This window comes from Notamacropus eugenii, chromosome 5, assembly GCF_028372415.1.
Source record: "Notamacropus eugenii isolate mMacEug1 chromosome 5, mMacEug1.pri_v2, whole genome shotgun sequence".
Lineage (NCBI taxonomy): Eukaryota > Metazoa > Chordata > Mammalia > Diprotodontia > Macropodidae > Notamacropus > Notamacropus eugenii.
Genome location: NC_092876.1, coordinates 18,361,267 through 18,377,690, shown reverse-complemented (window position 1 = coordinate 18,377,690; position 16,424 = coordinate 18,361,267). Strand labels below are relative to the sequence as shown.

The 16,424-nt window shown below is 48.6% G+C and overlaps 1 protein-coding gene across 1 annotated transcript in view; it reads left to right on the top strand.

Annotated features, from left to right (window-relative positions):
• The first annotated feature begins 8,163 nt into the window (after positions 1–8,163).
• LOC140508320 (NACHT, LRR and PYD domains-containing protein 12-like) overlaps positions 8,164–16,424 on the top strand; it is a 31,332-nt gene continuing 23,071 nt past the window's right edge. Inside the window, exons 1-3 of the mRNA XM_072616139.1 lie at positions 8,164–8,563; positions 9,237–9,329; positions 14,502–16,224. Of these exons, the coding sequence (XP_072472240.1) occupies positions 8,284–8,563; positions 9,237–9,329; positions 14,502–16,224 (2,096 nt within the window). The 5' untranslated portion in view covers positions 8,164–8,283. The remainder of the gene's footprint in view (positions 8,564–9,236; positions 9,330–14,501; positions 16,225–16,424) is intronic.

The following is a 16,424-nucleotide window of genomic DNA, read 5'->3' as shown; positions in this document are numbered from 1 at the left end:
GCTGGCAAGATTCTTGCTAGAGTCCTCCTTAATAGGCTGATCCTTCACCTGGAAGATGCTCATATACCTGAGAGCCAGTGTGGCTTCAGAAAGGAACGAGGAACAGTCGATATGGTGTTTGCTGCCCGACAACTCCAGGAGAAATGCCAGGAGCAGAACAGAGGTCTGTACGCATTTGTAGATCTGACCAAGGCCTTTGACACTGTTAGTTGTAAGGGTTTATGGAAAATTATGTTAAGATCTGACTGCTCAGAGAGGTTCATCAGCATTGTAACTCAGTTTCATGATGACATGTTTGCCCAGGTTCTGGATAGTGGACAATGCTCTTGTGCCTTCCCAGTCAGTAATGGAATGAAACAGGGCTGTGTGTTTGCTCCCATGTTTTTTAGCATGATGTTTTCAGCCATGTTGACAAATGCTTTCAATGAGGATGAATGTGGTATCAAGGTCAACTACCATACTGATGGTAAGTTCATCAATTTGAAAAGGCTACAAACCAAGACCAAAGTGGAGGGAGTGTTGGTGCATGATTTTCTGTTTGCAGATGATTGTGCACTCAGTGCAGCCCCTGAAGCTGAGATGCAACAAAGTATGGATCAATTCTCTGCTGCCTGTGCTAATTTTGGCCTAATAATCAACACCAAGAAAACACAGGTGCTCCATCAGCCACCACCACAGCATCCATACATGGAACCATCGGTTGCAACAAATGGAGAAGTTTTGAATGCTGTGGATAAGTTTATTTACTTTGGTGGTGTACTTTCCAGGGATGTACGCATTGATAATGAAGTCGACTCATGTGTTGCCAGAGCTAGTTCAGTGTTTGGGAGGCTCTGAAGGAGAGGAGAGGTATTAGACTAACTACCAAACTGAAGTCTACAGAGCCATTGTGCTGATCTCGTTGTATTCCTGTAAAAACTGGACAGTCTACCGGAGCCATAACAGGAAACTGAATCACTTTCATTTGAACTGTCTTAGGAAGATTCTGAGGATCACCTGGCAGGATGAGGTACCAGACACTGAAGTCCTTACTGGAACTAAACTGCCAAGCATTTAAGTCTACTGCAGAGAATGTAATTTTGATGGGCTGGCCACACTGTTCAAATGCCAAATATCCGCTTGCCAAAAAGTCTGTTTTATGGGAAAACTCACACAAGGCAAGTGTTCACGTGGTAGTCAGAAAAAGCGATACAAGGACCCTCTCAAGAACTTTGGAATTGATTGTGCCCATATCAGAGAAGTTGGGACACTCTGTGAACAAAATAGAATTGAAGTAGCTCACGGTGCCCCAATTTAGAATCATCTCCACTCCCAGTGTTCTGTCTGACCTGTGGTAGTGCTGCAGATAGAGGGGGGAGGTACCTTCCAGGTGTCTGGAGGCAGGGATTGCGTGGCACTGGTCAGTATTTCACATGTCTCCAGTTTGCACAAAGCCTGGGGGTGGGGGAGGACTTAAAATTTTTCTATTCCCTCTTCTCTATGCAGGGTTGGACAAATTTTTTCAAGTCTATAGACGAGATGGCAGGGAATGTAAAAGTCATTTAATCTCATCCTTTCATTTGACAGATGAAGAAACTGAGACCTGGAGATGTTCCCTTCCCAGATCTGTGGTTGTGTGAGTCAATTACAATAAGAAAGCTGGTGTTTCTGTGGCACTTTAATGTTTGTAAACCAATTCACAGAGATCATCTCATTGAGTCCTCTCTGCAATGCTGTGAGGGAGGACTATTATCATGCCCACCTTATAGATGAGGACAGTCACTTACTTAGGGTCACACAGCAGAATTAGAACTCAGCTGGTGCTGCTTTCAAATTTAATGCTATTCATAGCACCCCTAGGTGTCTGATGGATTATCCTCTCCATTTTACTAAGGAGGAAGCAGGTTCGGAGAGGGAAAACCTCTCCAGAGTCACACACCTCAGAGCCCAAATGAGGAGGAGCAGACCAGGGCTTACACAATTTCCTCTGTGGAGTGTGTCTCCACTTTGGGTGACCACATCCTGGGCAGGAAGTGTCCATTTGAGTCCCTCCCATTTGTTCCCATCCCCCTCCACATTCCTCTTTTGTCCTCCGGCCCTCCAGGTTAGCCAGACCCATCGTGGAGGAATAACCCAGTGCTAGATCAGGCCTTAGGACATAGAAGGACATAGAAGCTAAGAGGTGGATTGGACCTGAGAGCTCAGAATCTCAGAAAAGTATTTTCCAAGCATTTTTCACTTGGCTGCCCACATGACATCTATATCCACCAGGAGAGTATAAGTTCCTTGAGGGCAGGGGATATTTCCCTTGTCTCTATCTCCCTGCTGCCTGGCCCAGTATCAGACAAACAGTGGGTTCTTTCATTCATGCACTCAAGCTGTTCTGATTTTTCTGTTTCTGACAACAGCACACTGGAAGTCATCTCCGGCCCTGTGCTTTCCTTTGCCACCCCCTCCCCAACTTAATACATGCTGATTGACTTTAGCTGGACCAAGTTAAGGGAAGTGAGTGGACAATAGAATCGCAGGCTTGGGAGGGACTTGCATCTATCCTGTCCAATGTATACCAGAGAAGTGATCCCCACTGTCATGTGGAATATAATGGAGTAAGCCTTTAGTAAGTGCCTACTCTGTACTAGTCATTATGTTAGATAAACACTTTACAAATGTCTTCTTTGATCCTCGCAACAACCCTGGGAAGTGGGTGCTATTATCACCCCCATTTTATAGTTGAGGAAACAGGCAGACAGAGGTGAAGTGACTTACCTAGGGTCATGCAGTTAGTAAATGTCTGATGCTGGATTTGAACTAAGGTCTCCAGGCCCAACCTGGCTCTATCTACTGCACCACCTTGTTGTCTCTAACATACGTGACAAAAGTGGCCCAGATGGCCTGGGCCCATCCAGTTAGGGGGACTCCAGCAACTCCTGATACAGCCCATGCCACTGCTACACAGGTTCTACTTTCCCTAGTTACTCTTGATTTCTAGATAAAATTGGCCTCTTTGTATTTTCCAGCCCCTTGGGCATAGCAACAAGTCTAACAATCATTCCTCTCCATCACAGCCCTTAAAATGCTCCAAGATAGCTGCCATGTCCTTCCTGAACTTTCTGTCCTCCAAGCTAAACTTGTCAAGCTCCTTCAGCCAGTCCTGTGTGACATGAACTCCAGGACCCTGACCATCACAGCCTCCTTCTACTGACCGTTAGACAGACAGACAGATAGGTAGGTAGGTAGGTAGGCAGGCAGGCAGGCAGACAGACAGATAATTAGATAAAGATAGATAGATAGATAGAAAGACAGACAGGTAGGTAGATAGATGGAGACAGATAATAAAGATGATAGACAAATGAGAGTAAATAGATAATAGATGGATAGGTAAATAGAATAGATATATGCTCTTCTCTCTTCTCTTTCCATTTTAAAGGTTTTTTATTAGCTTTGCAAGACATCAGACAAATAACATTTTTCGCAGCCTCTTGCAAGTATTCTTTTTCTTCTCTGGCCAAGAGCCTGTCTTTCCTAGATTTTGACCTGGGTCTAGAAATCCAAAACACAGAATATTCTGTTTGGAAAGGATCCCAGCATTGTTCACCAATACTGAGAAGAAAATCCTGTTCCAACATGTCAATGACTGGCCATTGAGCCTGAAGACCTCCCAGGAGGAGGAGCCCACTAGCTCTGTAGGCAGGCCCTTCCTCTTTTGGGTGGCTCTTAGTGTTGGAGCATTGATGCTCCCACTCATGACAGCTAGGTGGCGGTGTGGGAGAGAATCAGGCTTGGAGTCAGGAAGACCAAAATGAAAATCCTACCTCAGTTATTACCTGTGTCACTGTGGTCAAGTTACTTAACCTTTTTGTCTCAGTTTCCTCATCTGTAAGAAGACTTAATGGCCTCCAAAGACTGTTCCAGGTCTAACTCTATGATCAGATTATCCTGGTTTTGCCCTTTGGGGGCTAAACTTGAGGAACTGACTCCCAGTTACACACTAAAGCCCTTAAAACCCTTGATGTCCCTCACCTTGTCAAGTCTGCTCTTCTCCAGCCTAAACATACTTCAGCTGACTCTTCCATAGCCTGATCTCAAAGCAATTCCCTCTCCTGGCTGGAAATTCCCCAGGTTCTCTGTCCTTCTTAGATTGTGGGCCCACAACCAAAAACAGTCATGCAGATGTGTCCTGACCAGGGCTGGCCTAGGAGAGTGGCATGGTCACCTCCTTCTTCCTGCAGAGCTGCCTCTAGCAATGCAGACCCTAGGGATATCAGCATTTCTGGCCACTAAATCACATGATTCATGCATGTTGAACTTGCTGTTCACCAGAACCCCGAGATCTTCTTCTGGCCTGAAGATGCTCTGTCATCTTACGCTTCTGAAATGACTATTTGTTAGCCTAGAATTTGTATTTAAGCTCATTAAATTACAACTTAATTAATTTGACCCAGTGTTCTAACAATTGTCAAGATCTGGTCAAATTCTAACTTCATTGTCTGGATGTCAGCTGTTAAAGGCTGGTGGGGGTGCCACAGTGCACAGAGCACTGGACCTGGAGTTAGGAACCCTGCAAATTGTTCAACTCTGTCTGCCCTTTCAAATTTGGGGGTCTTGTGGCAAAGATACTGGAGTGCTTTGACATTTCCTTTCTCCAGCTCATTTTACAGGTGAAGAAACTGAGACAAGCTGGGTTAAGTTGTCCAGGGTCAAAAAGACTTGAGTTAAAATCCAGCCCCTGGTAAGTATTAGCTGTGTGACCCTGGGCAAGTCTGCTGTCTGCTTCAGTTTCCTGAACTGTAATATGAGGGTAACGGTAACATCTGCCTCCTAAGTTTGTGAGAATCAAAGAGATATTATAAGATGCTTAGCATAATGCCTGGTACATAGTAGGTACTTAATAAATGCTTGTTCCCCTATTCCCTTTGCCCAAGTTTGTGTCATCTGCAAATTTGATGGGTGTGCCATTCATATCTTAGTCACTGATAAAAATGCAATCCCTGTGGCATTCCACTGGAGACTTTCAGCCAAGTGGACGCGGCACCATGATGACCAATTTCTCTCTGGGGCTGGACAGCCAACCTGTTCCGAGGTCATTTAACCAACCATCCCATGACCTAACCCCCATCTCTCCATCTTGTCCCATTGTCAGATATTCTTTTCTTAACCAGTTGTTCATTTGTCAGATCTGATCTTCTTCTTCTGAATCTAGTTTAATGACCAGCAGTGATGTTGTGTTAATATTCCTGATCTTGCCCTAAGTTTCATGATTGTTACCCATGCTTTCGAGATTCCTTCTAGCCATATTATTTGTGCCTGCAGGAATTAGCAAAATTCATCTGGTTTGATAAATCTTGGGAATCTTTCTGCCACACATTGGATCTGTGTCATGGAAAGACTGCAGACCTTGAAAGTCAGTCCTCAGGTTAGAAAATAACAGGCTCCATGCTCTTCAACTGGGAATCCTCATTCACTCTAAAGTCTCCTGAGTCTGGGGCCTGGTTCTTCCAATTCACAGCACCTGTGGGTGCTTCCTCTTGGAAGTGCCTTATTTAGATATCCTTCTATGTTCACTGGTCCTTCCTCCCTCCCACTCTCTCTCTGTGATACTCTTCTAGCCTCCAGTCTCCTTGTCTTCAGATGCCTTCTCCTCTTTGTTTCACCTTGAAGTCTTTCTCCCCATTTAAAGGGGCACCTTCACCCTCCCTTTAACTCAGAGAGTGGAGAGCCATCACTTGAGCTCCCACATTCTTTTCTAGGAAGGAGGATGTGCTCTGAGAAGAGATGGTTGTTACCTGACTGAGCAAAACCCCAAACAGCTCATGCTTAAGGTGGATCCTTGCTCTCCACTGTCACCAGCAGTGACATCATCTTTCTAGACCTTTATCTAGAGAATGGCCACGGCCACTGATGGCTTCTGGGAGTCTTTACCTCCTGAGTTGTCATTCTGTTTACTTCAACTCCATTTTATTCAGGAATACCTACTATGTGTGTGCAAGGAACTGTGTTGGGTCCCAGGAATTTTGAAAACCAAGATTTACATTCTAGGCAAAACAGGAGAGGTCCTACGTGTAAGGCAGAGTTCAAAGCAGTGGGTGAGACTTACAAAGAGATGGCATTAGGTTCCATGTCAGAGCTATCCAAAAAATGGTATGGATAGGCAGGGCCCAGGAAGAGCACACTTTCTTTCCCAGGAAACAGGAACTCGAGGCAAACACACACTGCGGGGGCGGAGGGGGGAAGCGGGAAGGTGCCTGGGAGACTCAGTCAGGCAGATCAGGGGAAAGGGGACAGACGGCTACTGGTCAGGGGGCAGGCACCAGAGAACAACTTGTAATAGCATACACTGTGTGCCAAGCACCGTGCAACACACTGAGACAATGTGTACAAAGAATGAAACAGTCCCTACCCTCAAGGGGTTGCTGCTGTAACAAGGAGACAACAGCACAGAATAAGTACAGAGATTAAATAAGTGTCTTGTGCTCTGAGAGGACGGGTACGGGCAGCTGTAGGTATCAGGATGGCTCTGGCATCCAGGAAGGGAGGAAATCTGGGGAAGGGCAGCCAACACAGAGCCAGAGATGGGAGATGGGTGAGCATGTGAGAGAGACAGAGGGAAGGCCAGTTTGGTTGGATCATGGAGGCCAGAAACACAGCAGGGAAGACTCAACTTGTGGAGAGTTTGAAAATCTCGACGGGGGGGGGGGGGGGGGGGGGGGGGAGAGGGGGCAGAGGAAGGGGTTGTATTGGATCCCAAAGGTCATAGAAAGTTACTATCCCTGATGCAGTGGTCACAGGTCACATCTGTGCTTGAGCAGTAGGGTAGGATGGCCTGGCAAGGAGAGACTGGGAGGCCAAAGAGGAGGCTGAGGTAAGAGGAGATCAGGCCTTAGCTCTGGCAGTGACTAAATCTACAGGAGTCAGATGAGTGTGAAGATGGGGAGATAGAAGTGTTGAGGTCTGGCAAGGGACAGGTAGGATAGGAGGGAGAGAGCTGAGTGGAGAGTAGAGTATGTACCAAGGTTAAGAACCTTGGACCCTGGAAGGAGGGTGGGGCCTTGGACAGAAGTGGGGAGGTTTGGCAGAGGGGCTGCTCCAATCGAGAGATGTAGAATGCTGTTTTTGACGCTTTCATTTTCAAATTGATCCAGGACCAGGTTTATGAAATGTCTAATAGGTGACTGGTGACAGAGAACTGAGACTCAGTAGAGAAACTGAGGCTGTCTAGAGATGAGAGTTAAGTCCACAGTAGTAGCTGAAGTTGCTGGGAGGGAGATAGAGAGAAAGGAAAGAGGATCCAGGAGAAAGTCCACAGCTAGAAGCTACGATGTGGATGGAGACCAAGCAAAGAAGGTGAAGAAAGGGCAGGCAGGTAGGTGATAAAATCAGTGTCAAGAAAACCGAGGAGAAGAAAGTGTCTGGGAGGGGACAGTGGTCAGTAGTGTCCAGTGCAAAAGGCAGGAATGAGGCCAAAGGAGCATCCTGGGAGGAGGAAGGGGAAGGACAGGGGAGGCTGTGGAGGGGGGGGAGGGGATTCCTCAAATGGCCACACTGGGCCTCCCAGAGCACCCTCCCTTGGACACAAACACATCCCCAACTTCCTCTTTTTGAAAGGAGTCAGTCCCTCAAGTTTTAGTAGGATCGAGACTGGGCACTGTGGGAGGAGATACTGCCTAGGAGTGGATGAAGCACCTTGGAGACTTTCCAGGCCTCATCTGCAAACTCCTCCGACCCTGGGCACCATCCCTCCCTCCTCCCCTCCCTTCCCGGCATCCCTTTTGCTGTCTCTCTCTGTCCCTCTCTCTGTCTCTCTCTCTATCTCTCCCTCCAGTTCTCCTGTTACTGCCTATGTTCATCTCTCCATTTGTCTCTTTCCTCTGTAAACTCTCTGTTTCTCTAGTTTTTTTGTCTTTTTCTCTGTTTTCTTTGACCCTTCTCTTCTCATTGCTCTATCTCTTTTGCAATCTTGTTTTTTCTCTCCCTTTATCTCTGCCTGTCTAGGGGTTCCCTCCCCTTTTCTCTCAATCTGCCTCTCTCCCTCTCTCCTTTGCGATCTCTTGTTTTTTCCCTGTCCTTCTTTCTTTCCCTGTATCCCACCTCCCCTCCCACACCATCACTCTCTTTCTGTTTGTCACTGCTCCCCATGTCCAGATTGGTATCCCCTCTGTCACCTTCCAGTGCTGGGCCAGATAGTGGGTGACATTAGGGACCCCCTTGACTGATCACAAAGCCTTCTGTCCCATCCACAAGCCTGAGCTCTGGAACCTCAGGACCCAGGGGCTTTTCCCCATCTCAGCTCAGCCCCTGCCAGTGAGCATGGCAGACACCATCCTCTGCTGCTTGGCAGCCTATCTGGAAGAGCTGGAGTCTGTGGAGCTGACCAAGTTCAAGATGTACCTGGGCCTGGAGGCCAAGAGGGAGGGAGAGGGGAGAATTCCCTGGGGCCGAATGGAGAAGGCAGGACCGCTGGACATGGCACAGATCTTGGTGGCCCACAAGGGCCCTGCTGAGGCCTGGGAGCTGGCCCTTCGGGTCTTCAACCGGATCAACAGGAAGGACCTGTGGGAGCGAGGGTGCCGAGAGCTGCTGGTGAGGGGTAAGGATGAAAAAAGAAAGACCCCAGCTGGAAATGCCTAAATGCCCCTCTTAACAGGGGGTAGATTTGGCAGGCACTGCTTCCAGCCCTGACTCTGGCAAGGATGCACTGTGTGACATCAAGCAAGCCATTTCTCCTCTCTGGGCCTGCCTTAGTTTCCCCTTCTGAAAGACTAAGGGATTGGACTTCCTGATGTCTAGGGTTCCTTCCAGCTCTTCCAAGGTCTGTTCTGGGGAAACAGGCTCAGACTTGCCCCACCATGGGGGGGAGCTACATAGAGATGGCCCAATGTAAGGAATGAGCTTCCCATCCCCAAAGCTATCCAAGAGGAGAACAGGCCACCTCTGGAGCTAGTGGGCCCCCCATCACTGGGAACCTGAAGCTGAGGCTGGATGATCACTCATTGTGTGCGTTGTAGTGAGGATCATTGTTCAGTGATGAACTGGACCAGATGGCAACCTTTGAGGGCCCTTCCAACTCAGAGAGTCTTTTAAAATGTTTATCAACTGACTGACTGAATGAATGAATGAATGAATGAATGAATGAGTCTAGTTGAATCAAAGTGAGTTGAGCCTGGCTGCTCCCCATAGGACCAGGTCATACACAGCAGACAACTGAGCATTCTGCGGTGATGGTTGATCTCCACATAGACTCACTTCTTTTCTTATTCCAGATGTCCCACACTCCTTGGATGTCACTGCATTGGACTCCTATGGCAGAGAGTCCGGATGCTTGGCTGATGCCTTTCCAGGGGTAACAAAGAAAGGTGAGTAGTCAGGACTATGCAGACCCTGTTCCTCCCCAAGCCAGCCAACTGGGGCCGGTTCCTTTCCTCAAGATTTCCCTCATCTGCCCTACCTCTCTCAGGCTGGTGCTATCCAACAGCCAACACATTGTTCTTGGTAAACCTCTATGTTTCCCACCTCGATTTGTGTGTTAGTGTCAAGGCAGCCTTGGGAAGTGGTCCTCGGCTTTGGTGGGCACCTCACTGTTCATCTGCTGAGGCTTGAGGGTGAGAGAATGCTGGGGTGAGAGAGATGGGCAGTCCAAAGTCTACAAGATTGGACTCCTGGAGGAGGGATACAGAAGAGCTAGATAGTGTCCAGAACAGCAATAGCTAGAGTTCATTTTTAGAGAGATCCAAGGTTGAAAAATGTTCTACAAACATTGATCCTTTTGGGAGGTAGGGTTCATTATCCCCATTTTATAGATGAGGAGACTGAGGCAGACAGAGGTGAAGTGACTGGTAAGTGCCTGAGGTGGACTTTGAACTTAGGTCTTCCTGACTCTCTCCACTCACTGGGGTAGGCAGGAAGGGCTTTGACATCACATCGTGAGGTTTGGTTCAAGGAACTAAGCATGCTTAGCCTGAGGAGAAGCCTCAGAGGACATGTGAGAGCTATGTTCCAAGATTTGAAGGGCAATCCCCATGGGGGAAAGAAGAGACTGAACCAGGGACAGTAAAAGGAAGTCTGAGGTTTGGCAGATTTGGTCCCAGTTTGGTCCCAATTAGTTCCAGTGTGCTTGGCCCAACCCCAGCACAGTCTGCCTGCTGGGTAAGGTAATGAGCTCCCTGTCAGCAGAGGCTGCTCCTGAGCAGAGGCTAGAGGACCACCTCCTTAGTGGAGATGGGGAACAGAAACTCTTGCTTTGGGCCAGACCTGCACTTCCTTTCAGTTAGGAGATTTAAGAAGATGGCACCAGGGAAAGGCTGCTGGACTTGGAGTCAGATGATACAGGTTCACTACGCCCCTCAAATCCGTGGGCAGTCACCTAGTTTCTGGGATGCTCCATTTCATTATCTGTAAAATGGGGATGAAAATGCAGCTTCTTTGTCAGAAGAGCATTGTGTAAAACATATGGTGTTCTGTACAAAGAAAGTCATTACTGTTGGCATTGTTGGCTAAGGGAGATGGACAGAATGCCCCCAGAAGTCCTTTCCAGCTCTTCCCTTCTCTGACTCCTAATCTCCTTGATTACCCTTTGAGGTAGAGAGAGTGGGCTTGGGGAGGTGGTGAGCTCTGTGGCGTTCAATTCGTTGGGGTCCATAGGCTCTCAGATCTAGAGGTGGAAGGGACGAAAAAGACCTCTTAGTCAATCCTCTCGTTTTACAAGAGAAACTGAGACCCAGGGAGGTCAAGGGACTTGGCCAGGTCACAAAGTGTTAGAAATTCAGTGTGAAGTCTTTACAATGGAACATATTATGACCCACATGCTGTAGAGGAGGTTTCTGCTCTGGTTTGGGGATGGTCACAAGAGAGACACTGGAACATAGAGGGTGGAATGTCATAAGTGGGGTCAAGAAGCCTTGGGTTCAAATCTCACCTGCAAAATGGAAAAATATAACGTCTGTGATACCTGCCTTGTAGGGTTATATGGGATCTGATAAGTATAGCAGGTGTACCCTGGGGCCCCTTTGGCGAGGGAACCCTTGTTCTGGGTAAGAGGGAGGGCAAGATGCCCTCTATGGTCCTTCTGCCTAGGTAAAGGCCTGGCTATAGAACGGGCTCTTGGGCAGGCAAGGTGGATGAGATGTCAGTCAGCCTCCCAGGGCCCCACCAGTTCTGAGAATGTATGAGTCGTGAGAATAGTTCCCTTTTCTAAAATTGAGCAAAAGACAAAAGGGATTTTGTGGCTTTCTTGGCCCCAGCATGTGGCCCTAAATTTCACAGATGGTGGTGGCAAAGCAGATCTCTCAGAGATTTGCATGACTTCCTTTTCCTGACCCAGAGCCACCTTCTTTCTGGCTTCCCTTCTCTAGGTCTCAGTTTCCTTCGTTGTCCAAGGTGACTCCCTTCGACCTAGGTTTGGCTAGAGTGGAGGAAAAGCTAGGTCATCTTCCTTGACTGCTTCTTATTCCCTGCACCACCTTGGGCAAATCCTTTCCTTTCTCTAGGCCTCGGTTTCCTCCTTTGTCAAAGGATGTGGTTAGATCCATGTTTCTGGCTAGAGTGGAGGCAACACCATCTAACCTTTGCTTCGTTCTTCCTGTGGCACCTAGGACAAATACTTTCCCTTCTCTGGGCTTTGATTTCCTCTTCTGTCAAAAGAGAGAAGTGGATCACATAGTCTTTAGGGTCCTTCCCACTGATCACAGGAAGCATTACTGAAAAGACCAAGGTCCCTTTCTGAGGACAACCAGGAAGCTGCTCACCTCCAGTGTTGGCACTGAAACAACTGGTGGTAATATCAGCTGAAATATGGAAGGAGGTGTTGCAATGGGAAACATTTTCAGTTCAGTTCAGCTACAGGACCGCACAGTCAGCTCTACGCTGGAGGGGGCATGGGATGAAGATGATGAGGATGGAAGCATGGAGGAGGAGCATGGACAGGCTGTGCCTCACAGTGGAGAGCACAGGGCTCTGCAACCAGAGGCAGATCTCAACTGGGTAGAATAAAGGATTACTTCACAGTCAGAGCTGTCACTGCAAGGCTGCAAGCAGATCACTTGTCAGGATTCTCATTCAGGTCCAGCTTGGTTTCAGCCTCTGAGGGTCCTCCCAACTTGGAGAAACTGGTGTAGAGGAGAGTCCAAATATGCCCCAAAGTGCCTAAAGGGTTTTGAAAATATCAATATGATGCATCAGGGAGAGATAAAGTGGATAAACTGCCCTCTGAGGTCCTGTCCAGTTCCAAGAGGCCCTTCTGACTCCCTGGACCCACTCCGAGGGTCTCAAGAACTAGAAGGAACTTCCAAGGTCAGAGGATATTATTGTAAGATCATGGATTTAGAGCTGTACAGGACCTTAGAGGATTATAGGACTGATTTAGAGATGGAAAGACTTCAGAGGGCATAGCACTATAGATTTAGAACAGGAAGGAATCTGAGAAGCCTTAGGTCTTCCCTTTGCACCCATAAATCCCCTTTGTGGCAGGGGTTGTCCTGCTCCAAAAATTTGTCCTTTGGTGGCTGGCCCATTGGGCATGAGCCCAAGAAGACTCAGGAGAGTCCCTTGGGAGATGCTCATGGTTTGGATGTAAGACTGAGATGATCCAGCCAAGGAGAATAAATACAAGGGGTCATACTGGGAGGAGAACCAGGAGATGGGAGTAACTTCAAAACTAATGGAAATATGGAGCTACACAGTCATTTTCTGGATTTGGAACTGGTTGTTTGTCCAGATACACAGAGTGAATTACTAATGATTGTCAACAAGTATTTGCTAATGGCTTGGGGAGAAAAGAAAGGAACTCATGATCTGATGGGGAAAATGAAACATAACCAGCTGTGGATAGACAAGATATATTCAGGATAAACAGAAAACAATCACCAGAAAGAAGGCAATAGAATTGAGAGGATTGAGGTTGGGGATAGGAAAGGCTTCTTGTGAAGGAACAGCCCAGAGGTCAGTGGCACTGGATCACAGAGGGTGTGGGAGGGGTAAAGTGAAGGGGGGTAAGTTAGGAGGAGCTTTGAATGCCAAAGGGATTTGATTGTAGAGGTCATAGGGAGCCGCAGGAGTTTATGGAGCAGGGGGGAGGAGCTGTGCTTTATGGCCAGGGATCTGTGTTTGACCCTCTGCTGTTTAGGATCTTTCAGTGCCTTTGATAAGGGCATGGGTGACAAGCTTATCAAATGAGAGGATGTAAAGCTGAGAGGAGTAGAGTATGTGTGTGTGCGCATGTGCACACAAACACACACACACACACACACACACACACACTCACACACGACAACAGTGCCAACATCCAAGATCTTGACCTACCAGAGCAAGCCCTGCACTGACTCCAAAAAGGTGGAATTTAGTAGGGAACTGTGCCAAGTCTGACAACTGGATTCGACCAATCCGTTCCACAAGCAGAAGAAGTAGGGTGGAGATTTATCTGACCCAGCAGTGAATTAGCAATTGAAGAAACTGAGTGTGTTTTCCTTGGAGCAGAGAAGATCTTAAGAGGTAGAGTAGAGGAGCCTTTGAGTACCTGGAGGAAATTTGACTCTTTCAGTCTAGCCTCATAGGGCAGCCTGAGGAGCCACAGGGAGTAGTAGACCCATTGAGGCTGGCTCCCTGGAAGAACTTTCCCCTAGTTACAGTTCTATAGAGGGGGATGGGCTGCTTCTAGAGGTGGTGAGTGCTTTCGTATCGGAGGTCTTCAAACAAAGCCTGGGTAACCATTTCTCGGGTCCAACATTCTTCAGGCTTGGGTTGGAAAAGGTGTTTACAGAAGTTAAGCAGCTAGGTAGCACAGTGGATAGAGCACCGGGCCTTGGAGTCCGGAATTCAAATGCTGCTCCAGCTGCTTACTAGCTGTGTGACCATGAGTAAGTCACTTGACCTTTTTTTGCCTCAGTTTTTTCAATTGTAATTATTGTTGTTCGGTTGTTTTCAGTCATGTCCAACTCTTTGTCACCCCATCTTGGCAAAGATATAGGAATGGTCCGACATTTCCTTTTCCAGCTCCTTTTATAGATGAGGAAACTGAGTCAAACAGGGTCAAGTGACTGAGACCAGATTTGAACTCAGGTCTTCCTAACTCTAAGCCCTTGCTCAAATCACTGCAGCACCTACCTGATCCTTCCACAGTAAAATGGGAATACTTGTAGTACCTACCTCCAGGGTTGTTGTGATGATCAGATGAGCTAATAGTGTACTTGCAAAGTGCTTAGCCCCCTGCCTGGCACAGAGTAGGTGATACATAAATATTTCTTCCTATTCCTTCCCCCACCCCACCTTCCCTCCTTCCTGCTCTGATGCTATTTTTCTGTGTCTTTAGCAACAAGGAAGGCTGGGAGGCTCTCGTGGATAGAGAACTGGCCTTGGAGCCAGGAGAGCTTGCCTTCCCATCCCACCTCTGACATCCCTGGGACTCTGGGCAACGCCAGACCCACCGGCACTGAGAGCTTCAGCGTTTCACATCTCAGTGAAATCGCAGGCCCTGTAATTAGCAGTAACTCCTTGTCAAATAAATGCCCAACGATACCTTTGTACTTTTCCGCCAGATCTCCAGGAAACTTACCGAGAACACATCAGGCGCAAGTACAGGTTTATTGAGGACAGAAATGCCCGCTTGGGAGAGCTTGTGAACCTCAGTCAGAGATACACGAGACTGCTCCTGGTGAAGGAACATGCCACCCTGACCAGAGCCCAGCATGAACTCCTGGCCACAGGAAAGCAGCACGCCCTGTGCCTGGACCAGCGGGCCAGCCCCATCCAGATAGAGACCTTGTTTGAGCCCGACGAGGAGCGACCGGATGCACCACACACTGTGGTGCTGCAGGGGGCTGCAGGGATTGGGAAATCCATTCTAGCCCAGAAGGTCATGCTGGACTGGGCTGAAGGGCACCTGTACTCGGGCCGCTTTGACTACCTCTTCTACGTCAACTGCAGAGAGATGAACCAGGTCCGGGAGAGAAGCGTGGAAGATTTGATTTCAGTTTGCTGGCCGGAGAGGAACGTGCCCATCTCAGAGATTGTTCAAGTCCCCAAAAGACTCCTGTTCATCATTGACGGCTTCGATGAGCTCCGAACCTCCTTTCATGAGTCGAGAGACTGCTGTTGCATCCAGTGGAACGAGAGGAAGCCGGTGGAGGACCTTCTGAGCTGCCTGCTCAGAAAGAAGTTGCTTCCGGAGCTGTCCTTGCTGATCACCACCAGACCCACTACCCTGGAGACCCTTCACCACCTGCTGGAGCAGCCTCGGCACGTGAAGATCCTGGGCTTTTCCAAAGTGCAGCGCCAGGAATATTTCTACAAGTTTTTCCGCCACGAGGAGCAGGCGCAACAGGGCTTCAGCTTGGTGCGCGACAACGAGCAGCTCTTCACCATGTGCTTTGTGCCTATGATCTGCTGGATTGTCTGCACCTGCCTCAAACAGCAGCTGGAGGCAGGCTGGCCCTTCTCCCAGACCTCGAAGACTACCACGGCCGTCTACACATTCTATCTGCTGAGCCTGCTTCAGCCCAAGCAGGAGAGGCACAGGACCCAATTGCAGCCCAACCTCAGGGGCCTCTGCTCCCTGGCTGCTGCGGGCCTCTGGAGCCAGCGGATCCTCTTTGAGGAGGACGACCTGCACAGGCACGGCTTGAAGGGGGACGATGTCTCAGCCTTCCTTAACATGAACGTCTTTCATAAAGATATTCAGTGTGAGAGATACTACAGCTTTATCCACTTGAGTTTCCAGGAGTTCTTTGCTGCGATGTTCTATGTGTTGGAAGGGGAGCCAGGGGCCTCTCCTGCCGACCTGACGAGGCTTCTCAACCATTATGCCAAATCGGAACGGAGCTACCTGGCCCTCACCGTGCGCTTCCTCTTTGGGCTTCTCAACGAAGAGAGACGGAAATCCCTGGAGAAGCAGCTTGGCTGGAAGACCTCTAGGAGGACCAAGTGGGATCTGCTGCAGTGGATCCAGGCCAAGGCACAGAGTGAAGGCTCCACTCTGCAGCGGGGCACATTGGAGATCTTCGAGTGCCTCTATGAGATCCAGGAGGAGGACTTCATCCAGAGAGCACTGGACCACTTCCAGGTGGTTGTGGTCAGTGACATGGCCACCAAGACGGAGCATGTGGTCTCCTCCTTCTGTGTGAGGAACTGTAGGAGTGCCCTGGTGGTCCACCTGTTCAGTGCAATGTTCAGTTCTGACGTCATGGAAGACCCAGAGCACGAAGACAGGCAGGTGTTGGTGTCGGAGGGTGCTGAGAAACCCCAGAAGCAGCCTCTGAAGCTGTGAGTGCTCAGCTTACTCATCTGCAAAATGTAAGAGTAGGCTAGGTCAGCAAAACCCAGAATGTCAGAGCTAGAGGGATCATAGAATACCCACATTGTCCAGATGGAGAAACTGAGGCCTGGATAGACTTACTCAAGTTAGTATAATGAGTCAGGGGCAGGGCCTGTTCATAGATGGCCAGAATTGGATGAAACCTTAG